Source organism: Rana temporaria, chromosome 8 (genome assembly GCF_905171775.1).
Source record: "Rana temporaria chromosome 8, aRanTem1.1, whole genome shotgun sequence".
In the NCBI taxonomy this organism is placed as follows: domain Eukaryota; kingdom Metazoa; phylum Chordata; class Amphibia; order Anura; family Ranidae; genus Rana; species Rana temporaria.
In genome coordinates this window covers 176443315-176470578 of record NC_053496.1, presented here as the reverse complement: position 1 = coordinate 176470578, position 27264 = coordinate 176443315, and the positions used below count along the sequence as shown (strand labels likewise).

The 27264-nt window shown below is 44.5% G+C and overlaps 3 protein-coding genes and 1 long non-coding RNA gene across 4 annotated transcripts; all 4 read left to right on the top strand.

The window, feature by feature from the left end:
• On the top strand, positions 1–3718 carry LOC120910521 (oocyte zinc finger protein XlCOF29-like). Its single transcript, XM_040322277.1, has 5 exons — positions 1–323; positions 782–901; positions 2226–2360; positions 2447–2489; positions 3714–3718. Exons 1-5 carry the CDS (start codon positions 237–239, stop codon positions 3716–3718), a joined length of 390 nt encoding a protein of 129 aa, XP_040178211.1. The 5' UTR covers positions 1–236.
• Positions 2738–26806, top strand: LOC120909524 (zinc finger protein 551-like). Its single transcript, XM_040321300.1, has 3 exons — positions 2738–2772; positions 19569–19710; positions 25125–26806. Exons 2-3 carry the CDS (start codon positions 19662–19664, stop codon positions 26522–26524), a joined length of 1449 nt encoding a protein of 482 aa, XP_040177234.1. The 5' UTR covers positions 2738–2772; positions 19569–19661; the 3' UTR covers positions 26525–26806.
• On the top strand, positions 3699–7587 carry LOC120909525 (zinc finger protein OZF-like). Its single transcript, XM_040321301.1, has 2 exons — positions 3699–3855; positions 6222–7587. The coding sequence occupies exons 1-2, from the start codon at positions 3807–3809 to the stop codon at positions 7394–7396; spliced, it is 1224 nt and encodes a 407-aa protein (XP_040177235.1). The 5' UTR covers positions 3699–3806; the 3' UTR covers positions 7397–7587.
• On the top strand, positions 15515–16369 carry LOC120909532. Its single transcript, XR_005741289.1, has 3 exons — positions 15515–15620; positions 15987–16106; positions 16239–16369. It is a non-coding gene; the product is annotated as an uncharacterized LOC120909532 (long non-coding RNA).
• Positions 26807–27264: the final 458 nt, after the last annotated feature.

The following is a 27264-nucleotide window of genomic DNA, read 5'->3' as shown; positions in this document are numbered from 1 at the left end:
AATATTCACATACTGAAAACACATGGGACTCCCTATTAATCACATTACTGTCAGGATGGAGATCTTTTCAAATTATATGGAGTAGAACAAAATGACAATTCATGATGGGACAGGGAGAGTATGATTGTACAGATACAGGAAGTGACATCACAAACTGTGGAGGAAGTGATGTCGAGTGCAGACAGGAAGTTATATTCAGACAGGAAGTGAGATACCGTATGTACCAGAAGTGATGTATGGGGAGTAAACAGGAAGTTCCTGGGGAGTGCAGTGAGTCGGGAGGAAGTAGAGAGGAGACATTGCTGGAACTGGCAGCAGAGGAGGTTATAAGATATTTTATATTTACACCCAGTCAATGTAACGTCTTTTATCACCAACAGTAGCTGATACATATGGATTGTGTTATAAAGAGTAGAGAAATATAACCTAAATATAATAATATTAATGTAAAGCTAGGACAAGTCTCTTGTAGTGAGGAACAGGTAGACAAAGCTCTTTAGGTACAAGCCAGTTACTGCAGACTGTTCAGAACTGAGCAAACTCCCATGCAGTAATAACAACTGGCCAAGCTCTTTAGATCACTAGCCAGCGATCCCTTTTTGTTGGACCCTTGGCTGACTGTACTAACGCACAGGGGTAGCCAAAAAGAACTGGCCCCTAGATCATTGGTCTGTATTCACTGGAGTTGCAAACAGATTCTCAGGCCCCGCTTTGGACGGAGGGTTTACAATAAATCTGGACTTGAATTTTAGTGATCAGCCGCTATATTATTTGTCTACAGGGATCGGAGTCTTGTATGGATTACATGATCTCATCAATGAGGATGGAGGAGGACCCCAGTCACATGACTGAGAGGATATTAGACCTCACCCTGGAGATCATTTACCTGCTGACTGGAGAGGTGAGGAGGATTCTGGGAGGTCACATGACTTCACTCTTATCTGAATGAATGAATGAATGAATGAATGAATGAGTAACTTATAGCGCTACAAATGCTGCGAACCAGAGTAAATCTGAGTCTGCGACTCCGGCTACTTCTGCGAGACGAGTGAGCAGGGTTTTGTGGTCTACTGCAGGGTTTGACAAAACCCTGAAATTTGCTCAGTTGCAGAATTGTCGCTGTCATTACTTTTATTTTTTTATGACGAATTTCCCCACACAAATCACTATCGCTCAATTCTGCAAGTGATTATAATTTACCGTATTTATCGGGGTATTGCGTGCTCCCATGTATAACGCGCACCCCTAAGTGTGACCCGTTTTTCCTGTAAAAAAAAACATTTTACTACTTACAGTTTTGGTGTCTTGCCCGGCGTCCATCGGCGGCCTCGTCCAGTCCGGCGTCCGTCTGCAGCCTCGGTGGTGTCCTCCCGGCTTCTCCCGCGCTGTCTTCATGTCCAATCCCCACTTCCCCAATCCCCACTTCCCTGGTTTGAAGCCTCCGCCGACGTATACCGAGCGCAGTACACTCGGGTATATTCGGCCAGGCTTGGCTTCTCACGCATAAACGTTACAGAGCGTGACTACGAGTGAAGCCGAGCCTGGCCGAATGTACCCGAGCGTACTGCGCTCGGTATATGTCGGCGCAGGCATTCAAACACAGCGCGGGAAGTGGGTATCGGCGTATATCGCGCACCCACGATTTTGCCCTGATTTTCAGGGCAAAAAAGTGTGCGATATACGCCGATAAATATGGTATTATTGCTTTTGACACAAGGGGACACTTTTTGGTTGCTATGGACAATCTACAGTTTGCAGGCAGAAAGAACAGTTTTTATTATACAAAAGTAAATGCAGGACGCTGGGCAGACCACTAGGAACAAAGGGGGTGTGTATTTTTTACATACAGTACTGTAATCTGTAAGATTACAGTATACTGTATGTATTGTGTTTATGTACTTTTTTGAATTTGGCGCCGTTCTCCACCCCCGTGCGTCGTAACGTCGCAGGGAAGGGAATCAGGGGAACACAGTGCATCGGGCGGAACATCCGGCCGCCGTGCACTGCGGAAATACATAGCTGGATCCCAGGGAAAAGGTAAGTAACCTTTTCCAGCATCCAGCGAGGCAATCCCGAGTGTGGCTCGGGGTTACCGATAGTAGCACAAAAATCTCACCCCGAGCCACACTCGGGAATACCGCTAGGCAGGTTAATAAATCTCAGACCGGAGAGGTGAGGAGGACTCTGGGAGGTCACATGACATTATTGTTGCTTTTTTAATGCAGAGTTTTCCTCCGGTGAAGTCTGGTGACCATTTAACCATCACAGTGCCTTCATCGCATTCCCTGAAACCCAAGAGAAACAATGACGTGAAGATTGTGGGCATCGCTAACAAGATCATTGCGCTGCTGACAGGAGAGGTGAGCGGTGCCGGGAATTCTGGGACATTATTCAGTAACAGACAAGGGATGTGTCTGGATGGTGACTGTATCATTGTGTGTTTCAGGTTCCTATAAGGTGTCAGGATGTCGCGGCCTCTGTAGAGGAGTGTTTAGAAGGACACAAGGATCTCTACAAGGACGTCATGATGGAGAATCAGCCGCCCCTCACATCACCGGGTAAGAGGAGACTTTATTGTAAAGGAGAGAGCAGTACGGAGGCTCCACCTAGATCCCCCATCATCTGATAAACACATAGAAACAATGTATTCAGTCAGTGTGTGTGTTTCCTACAGATGGATCCAGTAATGGGAACCCACCAGAGCGATGTCCCCGTCCTCTGTATTCCCGGGATTCCACACAGGAAGATCACACCATCCCTCACCATCATCAGGTAGGTGGACTCGGTGTATAGAACACAGAAGTGATTCTGAACATTGTGAGATTACATTTTTCTATGTCCCTCTTTTCTGTGGGTCTAGATGTCACGTGACATCATGGGTCTTCTTCCTCCTTGTGTTCCTCCAATGGGGGTCACGTTCTGAATGACGTGGTGTTGGCCTTTGCTCCCGTGATTAAGAGCCAGTGTGATGATGCGCCCCGAGAAGTTGGATCCCTGGCCCCCCTGGATTCACAGAAAATAGCCATGTGATCTGTTCTAAAATAGGCAGGACAGTAGACCTGATTTTCTGAAGGTCGGCAACACCTACAGATTTTTTCTCTTCCCCAATCTGTGATTGGATAGTTATAGCCAAACCCTAGGAAACTTGAAAATGATCCCTTGCAGTGGGGCTGTGTCTGAACTGCAAGGGTTAAATGCTTGATTATGACTCTATGGGACATGGAAAAGGAGCTCTACTTACAGTCCATAGCTCTGCATTGGACATGATGACACAGAGGGACGGTTCAATGGGGAGGCGCCATCTGCCGGGGTAGAGGCGGAAGGTGAGTAAAAGTGCTTCTTCTCTCCCCAAGACTAAACAAGCCGTTATCTCTTATAGTGCAGCCCCTCTGCAAGGGACCAGCTTCAACTTTCTTGAAGTTAGGAGTTAAAAAAGCAGTATGGACAACCTATGGGCTCAACTCTCTTTCACTCTGCTCCCTCCTCCTGTCAGCATGTACTTTGTTAGCCCTGCAGCAGAGCTTATTGGCTCCTTGTTCTGCTTTTCTCTGTTTGAACTCTGCTGTACATGGACTGCAAGAGCTTTATACCAGGTGCTTACACTATTTGCAATAATAAAAAAAAAATGCATTTAATAACCGCAGAGCTGCATTGAGCTTTGTCTGTAATATCTGCCTGAAGTTAATAGATGTTTTCTATTTTTTTTGGTTTAGGGTGAAGAACGGATTATTATAAAAGTTGAGGTTAAAGAGGAAGAAGAAGAGACGTATGTGGGGGGTGATCAGCCATTCACGGAGGAGGTTGGGATGATTATAAAGAGTGAACAGGATGAAGTGTCTCTACTCATCAATACACGTAAGTATAGGCACTATGGAGGAAATGGGTCACAGTCTCATTATGCTTCCGAGTATAAGAATTGCAGCTTAACCACCTCCCACCCGCTTTATAGGGAAATGATGGCAGGCAGGATCCCCTATCGTTCTGGGACGACGTCATTTTTTAACGTTGCCCCGGTGTCACCGCTCTCATGCGCCCATCGCGGTCGCGACCCCGATCTCGGTAAAGAGCCTGGCTCTTTACCCATGTGATCGGCTGTATCCAATCACAGCTGATCACGTGTAAACATGGAAGTGACGATTATCGGCCCTCCTCACACTGACAGACTGTCAGGAGAGGAGAGCTGATCAGCGGCATCTCCTTGCAGGGGAAACCTGTACAGGTAATCGGGGCACTGATCATCAGTGCAGCCCCAGCAGTGCCCATCAGTGATGCCGGTTAGTAGTGCCCATCAGTGTCTGCCCACCAGTGCCACCTATCAGTGCTACCAATCAGTGCCACCTATTAGTGCCCACCAATGCCACCTATTAGTGCATATCAGTGCTACCTACCGATGTCTCCTTGCAGGGGAAACCTGTACAGGTAATCATGGCACTGATCATCAGTGCATCCCCAGCAGTGCCCATCAGTGATGCCAGTTAATAGTGCCTATCAGTGTCTGCTCATCAGTACTGCCTATCATTGCCCATCTGTGCCACCTATTATTGCCCATCAGTGCTACCTATCAGTGCCTATCATTGCCCATCACTGCCACCTATAGGTGCACATTGGTGCTACCTATCAATGTCTATTGGTGCCCATCAGTGCCTCCTATTAGTACCCATCAGTGTCACCTATCAGTACCGATCAGTGGGGCATATTAGTGCCCCTCATCAGCGCCCATTTGTGAAGGATAAAAATCACTTATTTACAAAATTGACTTACAGGAACTTAGAAAAACTTTTTTTTTTCAAAAAAGTTGGTATTTTTTTCATTTTTAGAATTTTTTTTTTTTTTTTTAAAACACAGTGGTGATTAAATAAGAAAGCAATATTTGTGGGGAAAAAATTATAACATTTTTATATGGGTACAGTGTTACATGGCCGGGCAATTGTCATTCAAAGTGTGACAGCGCTGAAAATTGGTCTGGGCAGTAAGGGGGTGAGAGTGCCCGGTATTAATGGGGTTAAGGAAAAATGTTAGATACTTATTAAATCTGCACATCATCCAAGTCCACATACTCGCATTATCCCCCGGCCCTGGTCCTACATACAACAAGGTGTTCATTATCAGTTTTACTCCCCTCTATGTACTTATATAGACCTCCAACCTGAGGCAACACTCCATCAATTGTTTGTCCATAAAATAAAGATTTGAAACTTTGTATAAAAGATAAACACGTACATGTAACCTTTTTACTGCCACTGACGTATTTCTTTTTTTTGTTTCATAAGGTTTTATGTATTTCTTAAGTTTGTGTTAATTAGGGTTTAACATACATTCCCGATGGCTTTTCTAATGGGCAGATGTACGGTCTGGTTTCTGGTGATACTTTCCCTGGCCACAAGGGCAATCTGCAACACCATTAACTTCAATGGAAGGCAAGTGAGACATCAGGGGTCTAAAAGATCCCTTAATTCTCAAAAAAAATAACCTATCTTGAAAATATATCTCACAGTGGACTTTGTCATATAGTTACATCGAAAGGTCCATCTCCATTCCTCAATTTAACCTCATGTTCCCTACAAATGAGGTGGAGATACTGTACACCATATGAAAGGTCCATCTCCATTCCTCAATATAATGTCATGTTCCCAACAAATGAGGAGGAGATACTGAGATTGCAGGCTTGGCTGGCTTAAATCAAGTTTGGTCTCCACCCAGAGACTGGCCACATTAATAACCTTGCAGGTGGACAGACAGACATGGAGAAGGCCATATGAAAGGTCCATCTCCATTCCTCAATATAACGTCATGTTCCCCACAAATGAGGAGGAGATACTGTACACCATATGAAAGGTCCATCTCCATTCCTCAATATAACGTCATGTTCCCAACAAATGAGGAGGAGATACTGTACACCATATGAAAGGTCCATCTCCATTCCTCAATATAATGTCATGTTCCCAACAAATGAGGAGGAGATACTGAGATTGCAGGCTTGGCTGGCTTAAATCAAGTTTGGTCTCCACCCAGAGACTGGCCACATTAATAACCTTGCAGGTGGACAGACAGACATGGAGAAGGCCATATGAAAGGTCCATCTCCATTCCTCAATATAACGTCATGTTCCCCATAAATGAGGAGGAGATACTGTACACCATATGAAAGGTCCATCTCCATTCCTCAATATAAAGGTCTAGTTATTTGTGAACTACTAACATCTAAACCTTGTTTCCCAACAGATGGATGTGATGTGAGGAATTCCTCGGAGAGACATCTTCTATTGTCTGCTGATTGTAAGTCAGAAGATAATGTCATCACACAGGATCCTCCAGGAGGAAATCCAAATACACAAAATATACATCACAGACCTTCCTGTCCGGAGACATCAATGGATCCCTCTGATCAGGGAGAATCTTCTCATCAATCACATACTATGATTGTAAATATCCATGTAAGATCTCACACTGCAGATAGATCAACAGATCCTTCTAATCCAGAGGAATCTTTCTCATCCCATCAAGGAGATCACCGAGGTCAGAATCTATTCTCATGTTCAGTGTGCGGGAAATGTTTCACTCAGAAAGGCTCACTTGTTTTACACCAGAGAATTCACAAGGATGAGCGTCCTTATTCATGTACAGAGTGCGGGAAATCTTTCATTGGCAAAGGAGACCTTGGTAAACACCAGAGAATTCACACGGGTGAGCGTCCCTATTCTTGTTCAGAGTGCGGGAAATCTTTCACTTTGAAAGAAAACCTTACAAAGCACCAGAGAAGTCACACGGGTGAGCGTCCCTATTCATGTTCAGAGTGCGGCAAATCTTTCAACAAGAAAGATAATCTTTCTAGACACCAGAAAAATCACACATGTGAACGTCCTTATTCATATTCAGAGTGTGGAAAACCTTTCACTTTGAAAGTAAACCTTATGAAACACCAGAGAAGTCCCACAGGAGAGCGTCCCTATTCATGTTCAGAGTGTGGGAAAACGTTTATTCAAAAAAGCGCCCTTGTTGAACACCAGAGAATACATACGGGTGAGCGTCCTTATTCATGTTCAGAGTGCGGGAAGTCTTTCACACGGAAGGGAAACCTTGTTGCACACGAGAGAATTCACACAGGGGAGCATCCCTATTCATGTTCAGAGTGCGGGAAATCTTTTACTCATCAAGGAGACCTTGTTAGACACCAGAGAATTCACAAGGGTGAGCGTCCTTATTCATGTTCACAGTGCGGAAAATCATTCACACAGAACGGAAACTTAGTTGAACACCTGAGAATTCACACGGGTGAGCGTCCTTATTCATGTACTGAGTGCGGGAAATCTTTCATTCAGAGAGGAGCCCTTGTTACACATCAGAGAAGACACGTCGCAAAACGTTCTCAATGCAATCAGACTGCAGGAAATAATTAGACATCAAAGGCACGTTCCTATTCTTTTGACAAATGTCCGATGGTTGTTACTGGTGGAACTGTTTCATCCATCAAACAACAATAGGAAAAAACGATTATTTAGATAAAGGAGGAATCTTCGGAAACGTTATTATAAATTTGTATGAGGAGTTTTGGTGGCCCGAGTCTTTTCTTGGCTTCTCGTATTTCTTGGAGACTGATGAATGATGGAATGTTTCTGCTACAATTTCTCCCCCCACTTTCCGGTATCCCCGTTCCCCTTTTTTCATATTGCATATTTTGAAATAAAAATACAGCACAGAGAGTGGTAGCCTCTCATTATAAGTTACGGGGAACACAAAGATCTAAGCACACCAGGGAACAAAGATAAGCTTCAGAATGTCCAAAAGAAGACAGGTAGGTCCACATGGTGTACAATGCACATCACAATACATTGGGGCCATAGAGAAAATAATTTTTGTTTTTACGGGGATGATTTGATAATTGTATACCCATAAGATCCAAATTATAGTAATACAGTCCTCATATGAACCAATACTTGCATAACTAGCACCATGTATATTGTTCAATATGTGAATAAAAAACTTGGAATTTTAACACCAAGTGTGTAACAAAGTTAGGAAACGCATTAATATTAATGGGGCAATAAAAGAGCAACTGTGACAATACAAGGATAATTCTATGAAGACATGGCAAGAAGTGAGCAATGGTGGCAATACATAGGCAATAAAATTGCATTTACAAGTTGTGACACACCTCTTTCCTCCACCCCCTCCTCTTCTTCTTCCTCTGTGGCCTCTTCCTGTGCAGATGTGTCCTCGGAACCAGCGGTGCTCCGTAGGCGTTCAAGGGGCTACACAGGTATGCAGGCAAAGAGATGACATGCGGTGCTTGAGCTGGTGTGCTTGGGGGACAGTAGCCACACGGGGCCAGAGGTTCTGTCAGCTCTGCAGGGGCAGGCTCAGAGGTGGTTGACACCACGCCAACTTAAGCCAGGAATGGTGGTTTGCGACAATGGCACCAACCTCCTCTCCGCCCTGCAACAGGGACAACTGACCCATGTGCCCTGTTTTTCCCATGTCCTTAACTTGGTGGTGCAGCGGTTCTTGGGCAGGTACCCGGGCTTACAGGATGTCCTGAAGCAGGCCAGAAAAGTCTGTGTGCATTTCCGACGGTCATATAATGCCAGTGCTCGGCTGGCAGACCTCCAAAAGGAATACAACCTGCCCAAGAACCGCCTAATCTGTGACATGCCCACCAGGTGGAACTCTACTTGGCCATGCTGCAGCGACTGCACACACCCATCAATGAGTATCTGTGCCAATATGGCAGCAGGACAGGGTCAGGGGAGCTTGGTTTTTTTCCCCACGCCAGTGGGCCATGATCAGGGATGCATGCACTGTCCTGTCACCATTTGAGGAGGCCACGAGATGGTGAGCAGTGACAGTGCATGCATCAGTGACACTGTCCCTCTTATTCACCTGTTGGAGCACATGCCGTGTGGAATAATGGACAGGGCCCTTGAGGGAGGAAGAGGAGGACTTCCTTACCTCTCAAGGCCCCCTTTATCCAGACAGTGTTCCTGCTTGTCCGCCTATCACACAGGAAGAAGAGGAGGATTGTGTCAGCATGGAAGTGGAGCCTAGCACTCAGCATCAGAAGCAGTCTTCAAGGGATCAATTACAGTCCCAAGAAACCCATGGACTTGTACGTTGCTGGGAGGAGGTGGCTGCAGATCATGTCGTCCTCAGTGACCCAGAGGACTCCGCACCGAATGCCTCAGCAAACCTACGTTGTATGGCCTCCCTGATCCTGCAAAGCCTGCGGAAGGATCCTCGTATTCGTGCTATCAAGGAGAGGGATCATTACTGGCTGGCAACCCTCCTTGATCCACGTTACAAAGGTAAGGTTGCAGACCTTATCTTGCCGGCACAGAGGGAGCAGAAGATGAAACATCTTCGGGAGGCCTTGCAGAAAGGTCTGTGCAACGCGTTCCCAGATACTGGGAGGTTACAAAATCCTGGTCCTGGACAACATGTTGCTGAGGCTTCGGTCAGTCACAGAAGGAGTGGTGGAGAAGGTGGCCGTCTGACCGATGCGTTCAGACAATTTTTTAGTCCGCAGCCCCAAGGTATGACCGGTTCCAGCAACCATCGCCAGTGTCTGTTTTACAGTGCGGGAACACCTAGGGGCAAGATCAGACTTGGACACCTTTCCCACCAAAAATCCTCTGGCTTACTGGGTCTTGAGGATGGATCACTGGCCAGAGCTTGCACAGTATGCAATTGAGCTACTGGCTTGTCCTGCATCCAGCGTTCTTTCAGAACGCACATTCAGTGCTGCTGGAGGCTTTGTAACCGATCACAGGGTGCGCCTCTCCACTGACTCGGTTGATCGACTGACCTTCATAAAAATGAATCAGGCTTGGATCACCACCAGCTACCAAGCACTTGATGCTGATGTAACTGAATATTTTTTTTTGAAATGTCAGATCCCTTCAAGACTGCCTATGCTGATGCTGAGTGACTATCATTTTCCTCCTCAATGATCATGCTGATAGCTTGTAAGAACATTTTTGGTTCTGGGCCCAATTTTTCTGCCCCTGTTTAACAGGGGCGTGTAATAAAAAAAGTTGATGCAATACTTTGCAGCGGGCTCATTCCTGCGCTCCAACTACAGTATCTGTGAGGGGTTGCAGTGTTGTAGCACCACCACCAACAAAGGCCCATTTTTTCTGCCCCTGTTCAACAGGGGCATGTAATTACAATTATTGATCTAATATTTCACTGAAGGGCCAATTCCTGTGCCCACCAAGAGTAACTGTGAGGGCTTACAGAGTTGTGGCACCAGCACCACCACAAACAAAGGCCCAATTTTTCTGAACCCTTTTCAACAGGGGCATGTAATTACAATTCTTGATCTAATATTTCACAGCAGGGCCCATTCCTGCGCCCACCAAGAGTAACTGTGAGGACTTACAGTGTTGTGGCAACACCAACACCTAGGGCCCAAATTTATGCAGAGTATATATGGCAGGCCCCTACTTACAAACGACTCCTACTTGCAAACAGAAGGAGACAATAGGAAGTGAGAGGAAATCTACCCCTAGGAAGGGAAATTCTCTTCTGTAAGAGGTGTCTCCTGTCCACTAATGCTTTTTCACCAATCCTTGTTTCACAAAAATAATAATAATAATCATTTGTCATTGGGACATAAAAGTGAATTGCAATCTTCTGAACAGATGCACACAGACAGCAAAACAAATGTTACATGGGTGATAACCCTTCTCTATGTTTTCAGAAAAGCTTAAAAATAGATTTCATGGCTGGAGCTACACACAAACAGATTCTACTTAACAACAAACCTACAGTCCCTGTCTTGTTTGCCCCGCCTGTATACTGCTGTTCAAAGTATATAGGGCCAAAGGGGCTGATAATGAGGTCCATCTTACAACTATCGGCTCCCCGCCCCCAGATGATATCACATGACCAAAACTGTTAACTGTTTCCTAACATGCATAAGAAACTAGGCATAACAATTGAACTTGAATTATAAAATAAAGCATACACATCATTACATCTTCCCTCTCAAGTATGAAACATTTAGTATGAGACAAAGTCTTTCCATATCTTTGGTTTAATAGCTCGACCATAGCGAGAGAAATTAACCGCTGGCTCATCCTCTGTAGGATTGGTGTCCAGTTGAGAGTCACTCCCAGCATTAACATACGCTGATACTTTTATGCTGTGCTCTTTATCCTCAGACTTATGTTTAGGACTTTTGTGCCATCATGGGCTTGTTCTTTATCTCCATTGTTATCCGGTTCCTCTAATGATGTATCTGTGGCAGTGTCTGGACGAAGATGACGCCTGTTCCGTCTCAGTTTCTGTCCACACTTGGGGCTAGATTCAGAGAGAATTTACGCCGGCGTATCTATAGATACGCAGCGTAAATTCAAATCTGCGCCGGCGTATCTTCTTTCTGTATTCAGAAAGCAAGATACGCCAACATTAGCCTAAGATGCGACTGGCGTAATTCTCTTACACCGTCGTATCTTAGGGTGCATATTTAGGCTGGCCGCTAGGTGACGCTTCCATCGTTTTCGGTGTAGAATATGCAAATGACCTAGATACGCCGATTCACAAATTTACGTACGCCCGGCGCTTTTTTTTACTTCGTTTACGTTAGGCTTTTTTGGCGTAAGGAGGCGCACGCAATGTTAAGTATGGCTGTCGTTCCCGCGAAATTTAATTTTTTTTATGTAGTTTGCGTAAGTCGTTCGCGAATAGGGCTGGACGTAATTTACGTTCACGTTGAAACCAATGACGTCCTTGCGGCGTACTTTGGAGCAATGCACACTGGGAAATTCTACGGACGGCGCATGCGCCGTTCGGGAAAAACGTCAATCACGTCGGGTCACCAAGAATTAACATAAAACACGCCCCCTCATCCACATTTGAATTACGCGCGCTTACGCCGGCCCCATTTACGCTCTAACTTACGGCGGCGTAGCGTAAATACGATACGCTGCGCCACCGTAACTATGCGCGCCCCTACCTGAATCTAGCCCCTGGTCTTGATTATATATGATTTTGGTGAATTGGCTTCTTTGATAATTCAAGCAGGTTCCCATGTATTCCCAGTGTCTCTGTGTCGCACAGCTTGCCCAGCAAAGAGTGGACAAAGGGATTTTGTGGATTTATCAAAATACAGTTTTTGCCTTTTCGTGTTTATGATCCTCTGAGCTGTTACTCGATCCTGTGAAATAGACTGAGGCTGCAATTTCTGTGGTGCAATAGGCACTGTGGTCCTCAGTGTTCTACCCATTAGCAGCTGTGCAGATGAGCATAAACCTTCAATAGGTGTTGCACGATAGTTTTATGGCGCATACACACGACCATTTTTTATGACGAGAAAAATTAAATTTTTTAAATTGGTACTGAAAAACGGTCCTGTGTATGCTCCAGAGCAATTTTCTCGACGAAAATAGGCATTAAAAATTTAGAACCTGCTCTATTTTTTCTCGTCGTTTTTCATGTCGTGAAAAATGGTTGTGTGGACGCTTTAACGAGGGGAAAAAAAAACACGCATGCTCAGAAGCTACGATACGGGAATGCTCGTTCTGGTAAAACTAGCATTCGTAATCGAGATAGCACATTCATCACACTGTAACAGACTGAAAAACACGAAGACTGAAAAGCGCGAATCGTCTCTCACCAAACTTTTACTAACACAAAATCAGCAAAAGCAGTCCAAAGGGTGGTGCCATTCGAATGGAACTTCCCCTTTTAGTGCCGTCATACGTGTTGTTGTACACGTTGTATGTCACCGCGCTTTGCTCGAGCATTTTTTTCACGTGTGTATGCAAGGCAGGCTTGGGAGGAATCACGTCTAGAAAAACTTCAATTTTTTTCCATGACATGAATAATGGTCGCATGTACGCGGCATAACAGTCCTAGGTACACATCCTGCCCTGATGATTGCGCTTTCAGTATAATGGATTTGGCTATGCCAACATACTTCTCTGCTAGACCTGTGTGAAACAAATCAACCAGGGGCATTTGGGCATCACTCTGTGTAAGCGCAGAGCGCGGGAGTTGGTCTACTGGCCTGATTTGGACTTTGATATTGAGACACTTGTGAAGAAGTGTGAAACCTGCCAGACATTTCATATGCTCTGGCAATCCTTATGGCTTTCTCAAGATTTAAGTCTTCTTCCTGCAACAGCTTTTCCTGAACTTCCTTAAAGTGGAGGTTCACCCTCAAAAAAATTTCTGACATCACATGGAGTAGAGCCATCCTACCGACAGAATGCCGGTGTTATTTTTTTCTCAGCACATACCTCGTTATCACGATTTTCACCCCCCGGCTATTCCGTGGGACTGGGCGTTCCCAAGCACTGCCTGTGATTGACAGGCTTCCGAACGGCCCAAACTGCGCGTCACAGGTTGCTGAAAAAACCCGAACGTCGGTACGGCTCTATACGGCGCCTGCGCACCGACGTTCGGGTTCTGTCGGCAACCTGTGACGCGCAGTATGCGCCGTTCGGAAGCCTGTCAATCACAGGCAGTGCTTGGGAACGCCCAGTCCCGCGGGATTGCCGGGGGGTGAAAATCGTGATAACGAGGTATGTGCTGAGAAAAAAAAAAAAAAAACACCGGCATTCTGTCGGTAGGATGGCTCGACTCCATGTGATGTCAGAAATTTTTTTGAGGGTGAACCTCCACTTTAAACTTACTACCCATCAGAATGCGGTCTTTTATCATATCTCCAGCATCATAGAAAGCACAGTCTTTGGCAAGCAAGCAAAGCTGTGTCACCCATTCATCCACAGACTCGCCTCCACACTGGTTCCTCTCATAAAACAGTTTGCTTTGCACTGTGGAGTTTCTCCTTGGGTTGCAGTATGCTTCAAACTTTGCAAACAGTACCTCTGGTTTCTTTTTTTTCCTCCACAGTGATCTCCCTACTTGCTTGCCAGGCTCGGCACACATCTCGTCCTTTTTGTCCCACACATATCAGAAAGTGAGCTGCTTTCTGCTGATCAGTCCATTTGTCTGCATCTGGTCCTGCAAACACAAGCTCTATCAGCTCCCTCCATTGTGACCAGTTTTCAGATACATTCCCTGATTCCAAATCCAGGGAAGGAATGTTCCTTGTGTTGCTGTTTTCTGCCATGATTCTTCTGACCCGACTTCTGGTAACGTGATGTTTTAACACCAAGAATAGGCAGACAGCAAGAGCTTGAACATGAGCCTGGTGTTTATTCAGCAGGATCCATCTTACAACTAGCAGCTCCCCGCCCCCAGATGATATCACATGACCAAAACTGTTAACTGTTTCCTAACATGCATAAAGAACTAGGCATAACAATTGAACTTGAATTATAACATAAAGCATACACATCATTACAACTAGGGTTGTCCCGATACCAGTTTTTTAAGACCAAGTACAAGTACCGATACTTTTTTCCAAGTACTGGCCGATACCGAATACCGATGCTTTTTTTTTTTAATGTCATGTGTCAGTATTTTTTTTTTTTTTACAATTTTAATTTTTCACTATTTTTTGTTTTTTATACAATGCTTTCTTGAGGGGGGATGGATGTGTCAGTGTGATTTTTATTTTAATATGTATTATTTTTTACAATTAATTATTTTTATTATTTATTGCTATTTTTTATTTCTTAGCCCTGTTGGGGGGCTTTGATGAGATATCAGGGGTCTTAACAGACTTCTGAAATCTCCTCTTTGAGACAGAGAAAGGGACTAGGGACACAGATTCCCCAGTCCCTTTCTCAGCTGCACTGGAAATGAATGGACAGGAGACAGAGGCTCCTATTTATTCATAAACTGAAGCATTGTAAACACAGTTTACGATGCTAAGTTATATGAATGGACAGAGTCAGTGATCACTGACTCTGTTCATTCAGAAAAGGTAGGAGCCGGGTTTAGCGGCTCCTACTGCCGCTCTCCATCCTGACAGAGGGGGCGGAGGAGGACATGAAGGGGGACACAGAGCACGGAGGAGGGACACGGAACATGGAGGGGGGAGAGCAGAATGGAGGACAGCTGCGGCACAGTACGGAGGGGGAGAACAGAACGGAGGACAGCTGCGGCACGCACGGAGGAGGGAGTAAGCAGAATGGCAGCGGCACGGAGGGGGGGACACAGGAGCATGGAGGAAGAGAGCAGATGGGCAGGGGCACGGAGGGGAGACACAGGAGCATGGAGGAAGAGAGCAGAACGGATGGGGGAACTGGAGATGGATACAGGGAAAGTCAGGTATCGGGTAAAGTTTCGGAGCATTTTCCCAGAGTACAAGTACTCTGGGAAATGCTTGGTATCGGTCCCGATACCGATACTAGTATCGGTATCGGGACAACCCTAATTACAACCTATAGGTCCAAAAATGCCTGGGGGGTTTACCTCCTCTTTAACTAACTAATACTCTGCATGTGTAATCATGGATATAACATAAAAGGGAAATGGGATAATGTGTCTGCAGGTAAAATGCTGAAACCAAATGCAGACTGCAGTATTTATTTTTACCACAAGGTGGTGATCTCACTTCCAAATGTACAGCTAGGAAGTGATGTACGTTAGAGACAGGAAATGAGGTATGAGTGACAGGAAGTGATGTAGAAATATAAACAGAACGGTTTATGTGAAAGGAGACGTCATAATAGTAGAGAGGAGAAATTGTGGGAACTGACAGCAGAGGAGGTAATTTATTTATCATTACATCCCCCGTCATGTTCGTCATCTTCCTCCATAGTCACTGTGATGTCTGTTATGATTTAGATACATTCTAAATATTGAGCCATTTATCCAACTGTCTATCCAGAGCCTCTGGTTTATAGACCAGATACATCCTAAATATAGAGCCATTTATCCAACTGTCCATCCAGAGCCTCTGTTTTATAGACCAGATACATACTAAATATAGAACTATTTATCCAACTCTCTATCCAGAGCTTTGGATGATTACAGGGTACAAAGCCAATCAGATTTGTTCTGTACGTCTCTGTGATTTAAGCCATCTAAGGATTCAGATTACAGTTATTTAGCCGCTATATTATTTGTCTACAGAGATCAGAGTCCTGTATGGATCACATGATCTCATCAATGAGGATGGAAGCGGACCTGAGTCACATGACTGAGGAGATATTGAACCTCGCCCTGGAGATCATCTACCTGCTGACTGGAGAGGTGAGGAGGATTCTGGGAGGTCACATGACATAATTCTAATCTCTGTTGATAAAACACAGACCTGATTGAAAAGGTGGGGTGAGGAGGATTCTGGAAGGTCACATGACATTATTGTTGCTCCTTTTATTGTAGAGTTTTCCTCCAGTGACGTTTGGTGACCATTTAACATTCACAGTGCCTTTACCTAATTCCCTGAAACCCAAAAGAAACAGTGGCAAGAAGATTCTAGAAGTCACTAAGAGGATTACTGATCTGCTGACAGGAGAGGTGAGCGGTGCCGGGAATTCTGGGACATTATCCAGTAACAGACAAGGGATGTGTCTGGATGGTGACTGTATCATTGTGTGTGTCAGGTTCCTATAAGGTGTCAGGATGTTAAAGTCACTGTGGAGGAGTATTTAGAAGGACACAAGGATCTCTACAAGGACGTCATGATGGAGAATCAGCCGCCCCTCACATCACCGGGTAAGAGGAGACTTTATTGTAAAGGAGATAGCAGTACAGAGGGTCCACCTAGATCCCCCATCATCTGATAAACACATAGAAACAATGTATTCAGTCAGTGTGTGTGTTTCCTACAGATGGATCCAGTAATGGGAACCCACCAGGGAGATGTCCCTGTCCTCTGTATTCGCAGCTAACAGTGGGGCCCAAACTGTAGGGTGGTGCACATTATTGTAAAGGAGAGAGCAGTACAGAGGCTCCACCTAGATCCCCCATCATCTGATAAACACATAGAAACAATGTATTCAGTCAGTGTGTGTGTTTCCTACAGATGGACCCAGTAATGGGAACCCACCAGAGAGATGTCCCCGTCCTCTGTATTCCCGGGATTCCTCACAGGAAGATCACACCATCTCACATAAGCTTAAAAAAGAGATAAAGAATGAGGATGGTGAGGTTGATGTGAAGGAGAAGTTTTCAGGACACAAAGCCTCCTTCAAGGTTATTGTGATGGAACCATTCAGTGACCCAAACCCACTAGAGAGATGTCCCCGTCCTCTGTATTCCCGGGATTCCACACAGAAAGGTCACACCATCCCCCACCATCATCAGGTAAGTGGACTTGGTGTATAGAACACAGAAATGATTTTGGACTTTCTTCTTTGTATTCTTATGTTTTAAAGGCATAGTTCACCTGTACCAAAAAAAAAAACCACCCTATTTAGAAAAGGGATGTCTGTAGATAAAAACAAGCTGGGAGGCTATGACCAAAGTTAAATATTGCCCTTACTATAGGTGTAGACCATTTACCTCCCTCTTAACGCCCGTCTGAAAAACTCGTAGGATATTGCCTGTGATTTGGACCCCCTCACATGCACTCTCTCTCCTCTGATGCACTAGCTCTGAGTGAGTGAGAAACTTATATAGCACAACACATGCAAACTGAATCGCCTCTGGGCACTTGGTATCCATTCCCTGGGCCCTCAGAAGAGATGGATCTTTCTCCTGAAAGCCAGGTGGTTTACCTCCAATCGGATGGTGGTTGGTAGAGCGTTCCATAGTCTGGGTCCTTCGTTCTCCTTTGGACTTGTATCTGGCTTTGGGTACCTGGAGTAGATTTTGGTTGGTGGATCGCAGAACGCGATTGGGGTTGTGAGCATTTAGTTTCTCGCATAGATATTGGGGGGCATTTCCCAGAATACACTTATGCATTAGACAGAGAGCTTTGAAAGTGATTCTGTCTTTTACGGGCAACCAATGAAGGGATCTCAACGAAGGTGAGATTGATTCCCATGTTTTTTTCCCAGTCACAAGTCGAGCGGCCGTATTTTGAACGACTTGCAGACGAGTGATTTGGTATTTTGGAACTCAGCATTTGACAGCTCACTCCTGTGATGGTGGAGGCCAACAGTAACTTCTGGGCCTCTATTAGCAATGTCTTAGGGGTTTTTCAGTCAGGCTTTATGAAGTAAATAAATGGCTTACACCTACAGTGGGGAAAATTATTATTTGATCCCCTGCAGATTGTGTAAGTTTGCCCACTTACAAAGAAATTAAAGTCTCTATAGTTTTTTTATCATAGGTGTATTTTAAATAATAGAGACCGAATATCAACCAAAAATCCAGCAAAAACACGATACAAATGTTATAAATTGAATTGCAGTTTAGTGAGTAAAATAAGTGTTTGATCCCCAAGCAAAAAAAAAACTTAGTACTGTATACACTCGAGTATAAGCCGAGTTTTTTAGCACATTTTTTTGTGTTGAAAATGCCCCCCTCGGCTTATACTTGAGTCACCTTTTTTGTGCCTGACCCAGTACCGGCCGGTCGTAGGTCCCCTGGACCAAGGGTGGACTGACAACTCATGGGGCCCCCGGGCAATAGAAGATTATGGGGCCCCCGGGCTTACAGATGGCCACCACGCCAGGAAGCAGGGCAGCTAAAATCTCAGGATTTTCACATCAAAAGCATGTCGGTTTCGGACATATCAGGGACAGATGTAAAAAAAACACCGATTTTTACATACTGTCCCTTGTTTTTTCTGAGCCTGGCAACCCTGTTGGGGCCCCCTAGTGGCATGGGGCCCTCGGGCAGTGCCCAAGAGTCCCAATGGTCAGTCCGCCCCTGCCCTGGACACATATGTAGCCCCCCTCTGACTCTACAAGTGTGCAAAGTTTGTTGTCTGGGGGACTTATTGCTGGGGAGCACCAATTTTTCAAAGCCGGGCACCCCTTCCATAGACTCCGATGTTAAACGTCAGTCTAGTCATGGACACAGTGAGGCAAAGTGAGGCATACAGATGGACACCCTAGGCTTATAGTCAAGGTTTTCCCAGTTTTTTTAGGTAAAATTAGGTGCTTCGGCTTATATTCGGGTCGGCTTAGACTCGAGTATATACGGTACTTGGTGGAGAAACCCTTGTTGGCAAGCACAGAGGTAAGGCTTTCCTTGTAGTTGGTGATCAGGTTTCCACGCATCTCAGGAGGGATTTTGGTCCACTCTTTTTTTTCAGATCTTCTCTAATGCCCTTTACACGCGACCGGTTTTCCCGCTCAAGCTTGGCTTGCATACACACGGTCACACCAAATTCCGACTGCCAAGAACGCGGTGACGTACAACACTATGACGAGGCGACAAAAATAAGTTCAATGCTTCCGAGCATGCGTCAAATTGTTTACGAGCATGCGTGTTTTTTGTAGTGGGCAAACTTACAAAATCTGCAGTGAATCAAATAATTATTTTCCCCATTTGAAATCAAGCACATATGGATTCACAGGAAATTGGTAGGTGTCCTTTTCTGGAATACGCAGGATGGTAGACCTGATTTTTCCCCATTTCAGATTTGCACCACCTGTCTTGTGTCTCCCCCCCCCCGGCCTGTGACTGGACAGTGAAGACAGTAGAAGCAAACCAATGAGCTCACCTTGCTTTCCCTCTGCTCTCTCAGTTCTGTGTTTGTGTATTTTATATATCTGGAGTTTGGCTTTAATAAATGTTTTCTAATATTTTGGAGTTTAGGGTGAAGAACGGATTAATATAAAAGTTGAGGTTAAAGAAGAAGAAGTGGAGACGTATGTGGGGGGTGATCAGCCATCCGCGGAGGAGGTTGGGATGATTATAAAGCGTGAACAGGATGAAAGTACTCTACCTACCAACACAGGTAGGTAACAGAAATTACAGAAGAAACCATTCCCAGCACAAAGACTGAGATCTGGGTCTCATACTAATGACCAGGAACTGGGGGGACCTGTCCCCGATCACCTGATTGCTGTCATAGCATTCTACAAAAATAGCCCTTGCTGCTTAACCGCTTCCAGACTGCCGCATGTACATATACGTTGGCAGAATGGCACGTACAGGCACAAAAATGTGTCAAAAGTGTCCGCCATAATGTCGCAGTCACGAAAAAAAACGCTGATCGCCGCCATTAGTAGTAAAAAAAATAAAAATAATAAAACTATCCCCTATTTTGTAAACGCTATAAATTTTGCGCAAACCAATCGATAAACGCTTATTGCGATTTTTTTTTACCAAAAATAGGTAGAAGAATACGTATCGGCCTAAACTGAGGAAAAAAAATGTTTTTTTATATATGTTTTTGGGGGATATTTATTATAGCAAAAAGTAAAAAATATTGATTTTTTTTCAAAATTGTCGCTCTATTTTTGTTTATAGCGCAAAAAATAAAAACCGCAGAGGTGATCAAATACCACCAAAAGAAAGCTCTATTTGTGGGGGAAAAAGGACGCCAATTTTGTTTGGGAGCCACGTCTGTTAAAGCGACGCAGTGCCGAATTGTAAAAACCCCTTGGGTCATTTAGCAGCATATTGGTCCGGTCCTTAAGTGGTTAAAGTGGAGTTTCCATCCCAAATTTTTTTTTCATTATTGTGCTCATTAGACCTAAAAAAGTTAAAAAAAAAAAAAAAAAAAATTGTTTTTTACTCATCTGGAAATGCCTGTTGCTATGCGGTCCCACGAAATCTGCCTTTGAAAGCACCTAGGATTCTGACATCATCTCCCTCTAATGCTCCTGGGAAATGTGTGTCATCATTTCCCAGGATGCAGTGCGCTGTCCAATTATCACTCCCCATCCAAGACTTCCAGGAAATAAGGGCCAGATTCACGTAGAATCGCGGCGGCGTAACGTATCGTAGATACGTTACACCGCCGCAAGTTTTCATCGCAAGTGCCTGATTCACCAAGCACTTGCGTGAAAACTTACGCCGGCGGCCTCCGGCGTAAGCCCGCGTAATTCAAAGGGGCGTGTGCCATTTAAATTAGGCGTGCTCCCGCGCTGGACCTACTGCGCATGCTCTGTTTTGAAATTCCAGCCGTGCTTTGCGCGAAGTGACGTCATTTTTTCGAACGGCGACGTGCGTAGCGTACTTTCGTATTCCCGGACGTCTTACGCAAGAAGAAAAAAATTTTACATTTCGACGCGGGAACGGCGGCCATACTTTATACAGCACATGCTGTGTAAAGTTAGGGCACCTAAAACGACGACTAACTTTGCGACAGGAAACTAGACTAGCAGCGACGTAGCGAACGCGAAAAACCATCGTGGATCGCCGTAACTGCTAATTTTACCCTACGCTGGAATACGACGCAAACTCCACCCAGCGGCGGCCGCGGTATTGCATCCTAAGATCCGACAGTGTAAAACAATTACACCTGTCGGATCTAAGAATCAGTTGCATAGATACTCTGAGAGATACGACGGAGTATCTCGACTGTGAATCTGGCCCTAAGTGCTTGTAGGCTTCACAATGCCCACAAGCAAAATGACAACGGTGTAGACATAGTTTTATAAACTATCTTTTTTGAATATCTATGGGCTAAAGGGTAAATTTCACATGAATGAAAGAAATTGAAAGTGATAATAATCACATTGTACAATAGAGTCTGTCACAAGGCAAAGTCAGCCTAAAGGCCCGTACACACGATTGGATTTTCCAACAGGAATTGTGTGACGACAGGCTTTTGTCGGAAAATTGGACCGTTTGTACGCTCCATCGGACAATTGTTGTCGGATTTTCCGACAACAAATGTTGGATAGCATGCTTTAAAATTTTCCGACAACAAATGTGTGCTGTCGGATTCTCCGATTGTGTGTACAGAAGTCCTTCGGAAAAAAATCCAAAGTACAAACACGCATGATTAGAAGTAATGCTAACCACAACACAACATTAGCAGAAGTTGCCCAAAGGGTGGCGCTAAAGAGCTGAAAAATCAAGTAGATTCGATTTTGTTGGCCGACAATTCTTTGCCGTCTGTATTCAAGACAAGTTCATGGCCAACGCCCTTCGGACAAAAGTCCTACGCTTTGTCCGCGGAAAATCCGATTGTGTGTAGCAGGCTTAAGAGTAACAAGGCATTACATTATATTACCAGGTAGCTCCCTACCATTATCTATCCAGATAAGCAAACAAATGTACAGAGTATAGTGCAATAAATTGTTCATGCAATGCAGAACTTTCTCAAGTATTTATCTTGAGGAGAACAAAGGAGGAAATAACAAAGCCACCACAGTTTCCTTCATTTTGGGAACACTATCCCCTCAAGGATAATATTCCAATGCATCGGAAGTGCATTACATCTTTAACACTATAAACATATTGACATAAGCACTTTAGCTCCGGGCCCTTTTCTGACACTCTTGTTTACATGCAGGCCCTACAGAATAAAATGGTGTTTTTATGTCACATGGTATTTTTTTAAATGTTTTAAATTTCAATGCAGAAAAACATAACACTGCCTTGAAAAAGTATTCATACCCCTTGAAATTTTCCACATTTTGTCATGTTACAACCGAAAACGTAAATGTTTTTTATTGGGATTTTATATGATAGACCAACACAAAGTGGCACATAATTGTGAAGTAAAAGGAAAATGATAGGGTTGTCCCGATACCGATACCAGTATCGGGACCGATACCGAGTATTTGCGGGAGTACTCGTACTCCCGCAAATACCCCCGATACTGAAATAGAATACTTGTTCCCGCCGCCGCAAAGCCGCCGCCGTTAATCAGCGTGCGGGGAACATTACAGCTTTCGTTTGAATAGCTGTATCCCCACCGCGTATAGACACTCCCCCTTGCGCGGGATTGGACGAGTGATCTGTCCAATCCCGCGCAAGGGGAGTGTCTATACGCGGCGGGGATACAGCTATTCAAACGAAAGCTGTAAAGTTCCCCGCACGCTGATTAACGGCGGCACGTGCGGCATCATCAAGGTATGTAGGACATGGCTGGAATATGTGGGGGGACATGGCTGGAATATATGGGGGACATGGCTGGAATATGTGGGGGGACATGGCTGCATTTGGGGACACATTTTAAAAAAGTATCGGTATTTGGTATCGGCGAGTACATAAAGAAAAGGATCGGTACTTGTACTCAGTCCTAAAAAAGTGGTATCGGGACAACCCTAGAAAATGATAAAATGATTTTCAACATTTTTTAACAAATAAATATGTGAAAAGTGTGTGTGGGGGGGGGGGGACATTTGTATTCAGCCCCTTTTACTCTGATACACCTAACTAATATCTAGTGGAACCAATTGCCTTCAGAAGTCACCTGATTAGTAAATAGGGTCAACCTGTGTGTAATTTAAGCAAAGTGTAAATACAGCTGTTCTGTGAAGCCCTCAGAGGTTTGTTAGAGAATCTTAGTGAACAAACAGCATAATGAAGGCCGTAGAACACACCAGACAGGTCAGGGATGAAGTTGTGGAGAAGTTTAAAGCAGGGTTAGGTTATAAAAACAATATCCCAAGCTTTGAACATCTCACAGAGCGCTGTTCAATCCATCCTCTGAAAATGGAAAGAGTATGATACAACTGCAAACCTACCAAGACATGGCCGTCCACCTAAACTGGCAGGGTGGGCAAGGAGAGCATTCATCAGAGAAGAAGCCAAGAGGCCCATGGTAACTCTGGAGGAGCTGCAGAGATCCACAGCTCAGGTGGGAGAATCTGTCCACAGAACAACTATTAGTCGTGCTCTCCACAAATCTGCCCTTTATGGAAGAGAGACAAGAAGAAAGACATTGCTGAAAGAAATACGTTTGCAGTTTGGGAGAAGCCATGTGGGGGACACAGCAAACACGTGGAAGAAGGTGCTCTGGTCAGATGAGACCAAAATTGAACTTTTTGGCCTAAAAGCAAAACGCTATGTGTGGTGGAAAACACTGCACATCACCCTGAACAAATCATCCCCACTGTGAAACATGGTGATGGCAGCATCATGTTGTGGGGATACTTTTCTTTAGCAGGGACAGGGAAGCTGCTCAGAGTTGACGGGAAGATGGATGGAGCCAAATACAGGGCAATCTTAGAAGAAAACCTGTTAAGCCGCGTACATACAATCGGTTCGTCTGATAAAAACGGTCTGATGGACCGTTTTCATTAGACGAACCGATCGTGTGTGGGACCCATCGGTCTGTTATTCATAGGTGAAAAAACTATGAACTATTTAAAATTATCTGATGGTTAAAAAACCGATAGAAAAAAATGATCGTCTGTGGGCACGTCCATCGGTTAAAAATCAACGCATGCTCAGAATCAAGTCGACGCTTGCTCGGAAGCATTGAACTTCATTTTTCTCAGCACGTCGTTGTGTTTTACGTCACCGCGTTCTGACACGATCATTTTTTTAACTGATGGTGTGTAGGCAAGACTGATGAAAGTCAGCTTCATCGGATATCTGATGAAAAACTCCATCAGACCGTTTTCATCGGATGAACCGATCGTGTGTACAGGGCATTAGAGTTTGCAAAAGACTTGAGACTGGGGCAGAGGTTCACCTTCCAGCAGGACAACGACCCTAAACATACAGCCAGAGCTACAATGGAATGGTTTAGATCTAAGCATATTCATGTGTTGGAATGGCCCAGTCACAGTCCAGACCTAAATCACATTGAGAATCTGTGGCAAGACTTGAAAATTGCTGTTCACAGACACTCTCCATCCAATCTGACAGAGCTTGAGGTATTTTGCAAAGAAGAATGGACAAAAATGTCCCTCTCTAGATGTGCAAAGCTGGTAGAGACACCCCCCAAAAGACTTGCAGCTGTAATTGCAACGAAAGGGGGTTCTACAAAGTATTGACTCTGGGGGGGGGCCATACAAATGTACACTTTTTACAGATTTATTTGTAAAAAAAAAGTAATTTATAATTTTAATTTTCCTTCCACTTCACAATTATGTGCCACTTTGTGTTGGTCTATCACATAAAATCACAATAAAAGGTCCAGTTTGGAGCATCACAAAGTGACATGTGTATATTGAAAAGCGGGTTGCCACCTAACCCAAGCAACAGTTCAGTTCAGTCTTTGAATACAATCAACCGCAAGCAACTCGTGTTGGAATTCTTGAAAAGCCAAGAGAGTCTCTCCACTGGTAATAGTCTGGATTGGGGACTTAGACCATCCTCCCGTCATGGCTCCGGACTCCAATGTAGTAACAAACCACTAACGCGTTTTGGCTAAAGACTCCTTCGTCATAGCTATTATACAATAAAGAACTTGAACTACTGACATTTTATTCCTTTTTTTTTTCAATTTCTTTCCAACAGATGGATGTGATGTGAGGAATTCCTCGGAGAGACATCTTCTATTATCTGCTGATTGTAAGTCAGAAGATAATGTCATCACACAGGATCCTCCAGGAGGAAATCCAAATACACAAAATATACATCACAGACCTTCCTGTCCGGAGACATCAATGGATCCCTCTGATCAGGGGGAATCTTCTCATCAATCACATACTATGATTGCAAATATCCATGTAATATCTCACACTGCAGATAGATCAACAGATCCTTCTAATCCCGAGGAATCTTCCTCATCCCATGAAGGAGCTCACCGAGGTCCGAATCCATTCTCATGTTCAGAGTGCGGGAAATGTTTGACTCACAAAGGAGCACTTATTGAACACCAGAGAATTCACACCGGTGAGCGTCCCTATTCATGTCCAGAGTGCGGGAAATCTTTTAATTCTAAAGGAGACCTTGTTAAACACCAGAGAATTCACACTGGTGAGCGTCCTTATTTATGTACAGAGTGCGGGAAATCTTTTACTTGTAACGGAGACTTTGTTAAACACCAGAGAATTCACACAGGTGAGCGTCCTTATTCATGTACAGAGTGCGGGAAATCTTTTATTTCTAAAGGAGACCTTGTAAAACACCAGAGAATTCACACAGGTGTGCGTCCTCATTTATGTACAGAGTGCGGGAAATCTTTTATTTCTAAAGGAGACCTTGTGAAACACCAGAGAATTCACACAGGTGAGCGTCCTCATTTATGCACAGAGTGCGGGAAATCTTTTATTTGTAACGGAGACCTTATGAAACACCAGAGGATTCACACAGGCAAGCATCCTCCTTCATGTTCAGATAATGGGAAATCTTCCACTATGAAAGGAAACCTTGTGAAACCCCAGAGAAATCACACAAGTGAGAGTCCTAATTCATGTTCAGATCATGGGAAATCTTTCACTATGAAAGGAAACCTTGTTAAACCCCAGAGAAATCACACCAGTGAGAGTCCTAATTCATGTTCAGATCATGGGAAATCTTTCACTTTAAATGGAAACCTTGCTAAATACCAGAAAATTCTCATGGGTGAGCGTCCTTATTTATGTTCAGAGTGTGGGAAATCTTTCCTTAAAAAAGTAAGCTTTGTTGAACACCAGAGAACTCACACAGGTGAGCGTCCTTTTTCATGTTCAGAGTGCGGGAAATCTTTCACTCTGAAAGGTAACCTTGTGAAACACCAGAGAATTCACACAGGTGAGCGTCCTTATTTATGTTCAGAATGTGGAAAATGTTTCACTCATCAAGGAGACCTTGTTAGACATAAGAGAATTCACACGGGTGAGCGTCCTTATTCATGTACTGAGTGCGGGAAATCTTTCAACCAGAAAGGAGACCTTGTTACACATCAGAGAAGACACACTACACAACGTCCTTAATGCATTCCGATGAAAAAAAGTCTGATTAGACTTCAGAGGGAAAACACCTGTCGTTTCCGTTGACAACTGTACAATGCTTTTTACTGGTCAAAATGGTATGTCCATAGCAGCAGAAATTTTTTTTTTTCGTTTATAAAGGGGTGCATCCTGACAAAAGTGATATCAAATTTATAGGTGTAGTTTGATAGGTCAAGCTGTCGGAGAAGGTAGTGTGGATGGTGGAGAAGAGGTGTCAGAGAATGTAGTGTAGATGGTGGGAGGAGAGCTTTTGGAGAATGTAGTGTGGAGGAGAGTTGTCGGAAAATGTAGTGTGGATGGTGGAGGCGTTGTCATAGAATGTAGTGTGGATGGTGGGAAGAGTGCTGTCGGAGAATGTAGTGTGGATGGTGGGGGGAGAGCTGTCGGAGAATGTAGTTTAGATGGTGGGTGGAGAGCTGTAGGAGAATGTAGTGTGGATGGTGGAGGAGAGCTGTCGGAGAATGTAGTGTGGATGGTGGAGGAGAGCTGTCGGAGAATGTAGTGTGGATGGTGGAGGAGAGCTGTCGGAGAATGTAGTGTGGATGGTGGGGGAGAGCTGTCGGAGAATGTAGTGTGGATGGTGGGGGAGAGCTGTCGGAGAATGTAGTGTGGATGGTGGGGGAGAGCTGTCGGAGAATGTAGTGTGGATGGTGGAGGAGAGCTGTTGGAGAATGTAGTGTGGATGGTGGAGGAGAGCTGTCGGAGAATGTAGTGTGGATGGT

Coding starts and splice junctions, on each gene's coding strand:
- LOC120910521 (XM_040322277.1), top strand. CDS start 237: ATGGGGAGTAAACAGGAAGTTCCTGGGGAGTGCAGTGAGTCGGGAGGA. Junction 902..2,225: donor TTTACCTGCTGACTGGAGAG/GTGAGGAGGATT, acceptor TTTTTAATGCAG/AGTTTTCCTCCGGTGAAGTC. Junction 2,361..2,446: donor TTGCGCTGCTGACAGGAGAG/GTGAGCGGTGCC, acceptor TGTGTGTTTCAG/GTTCCTATAAGGTGTCAGGA.
- LOC120909525 (XM_040321301.1), top strand. CDS start 3,807: ATGATTATAAAGAGTGAACAGGATGAAGTGTCTCTACTCATCAATACA. Junction 3,856..6,221: donor GTCTCTACTCATCAATACAC/GTAAGTATAGGC, acceptor GTTTCCCAACAG/ATGGATGTGATGTGAGGAAT.
- LOC120909524 (XM_040321300.1), top strand. CDS start 19,662: ATGATTATAAAGCGTGAACAGGATGAAAGTACTCTACCTACCAACACA. Junction 19,711..25,124: donor TACTCTACCTACCAACACAG/GTAGGTAACAGA, acceptor TCTTTCCAACAG/ATGGATGTGATGTGAGGAAT.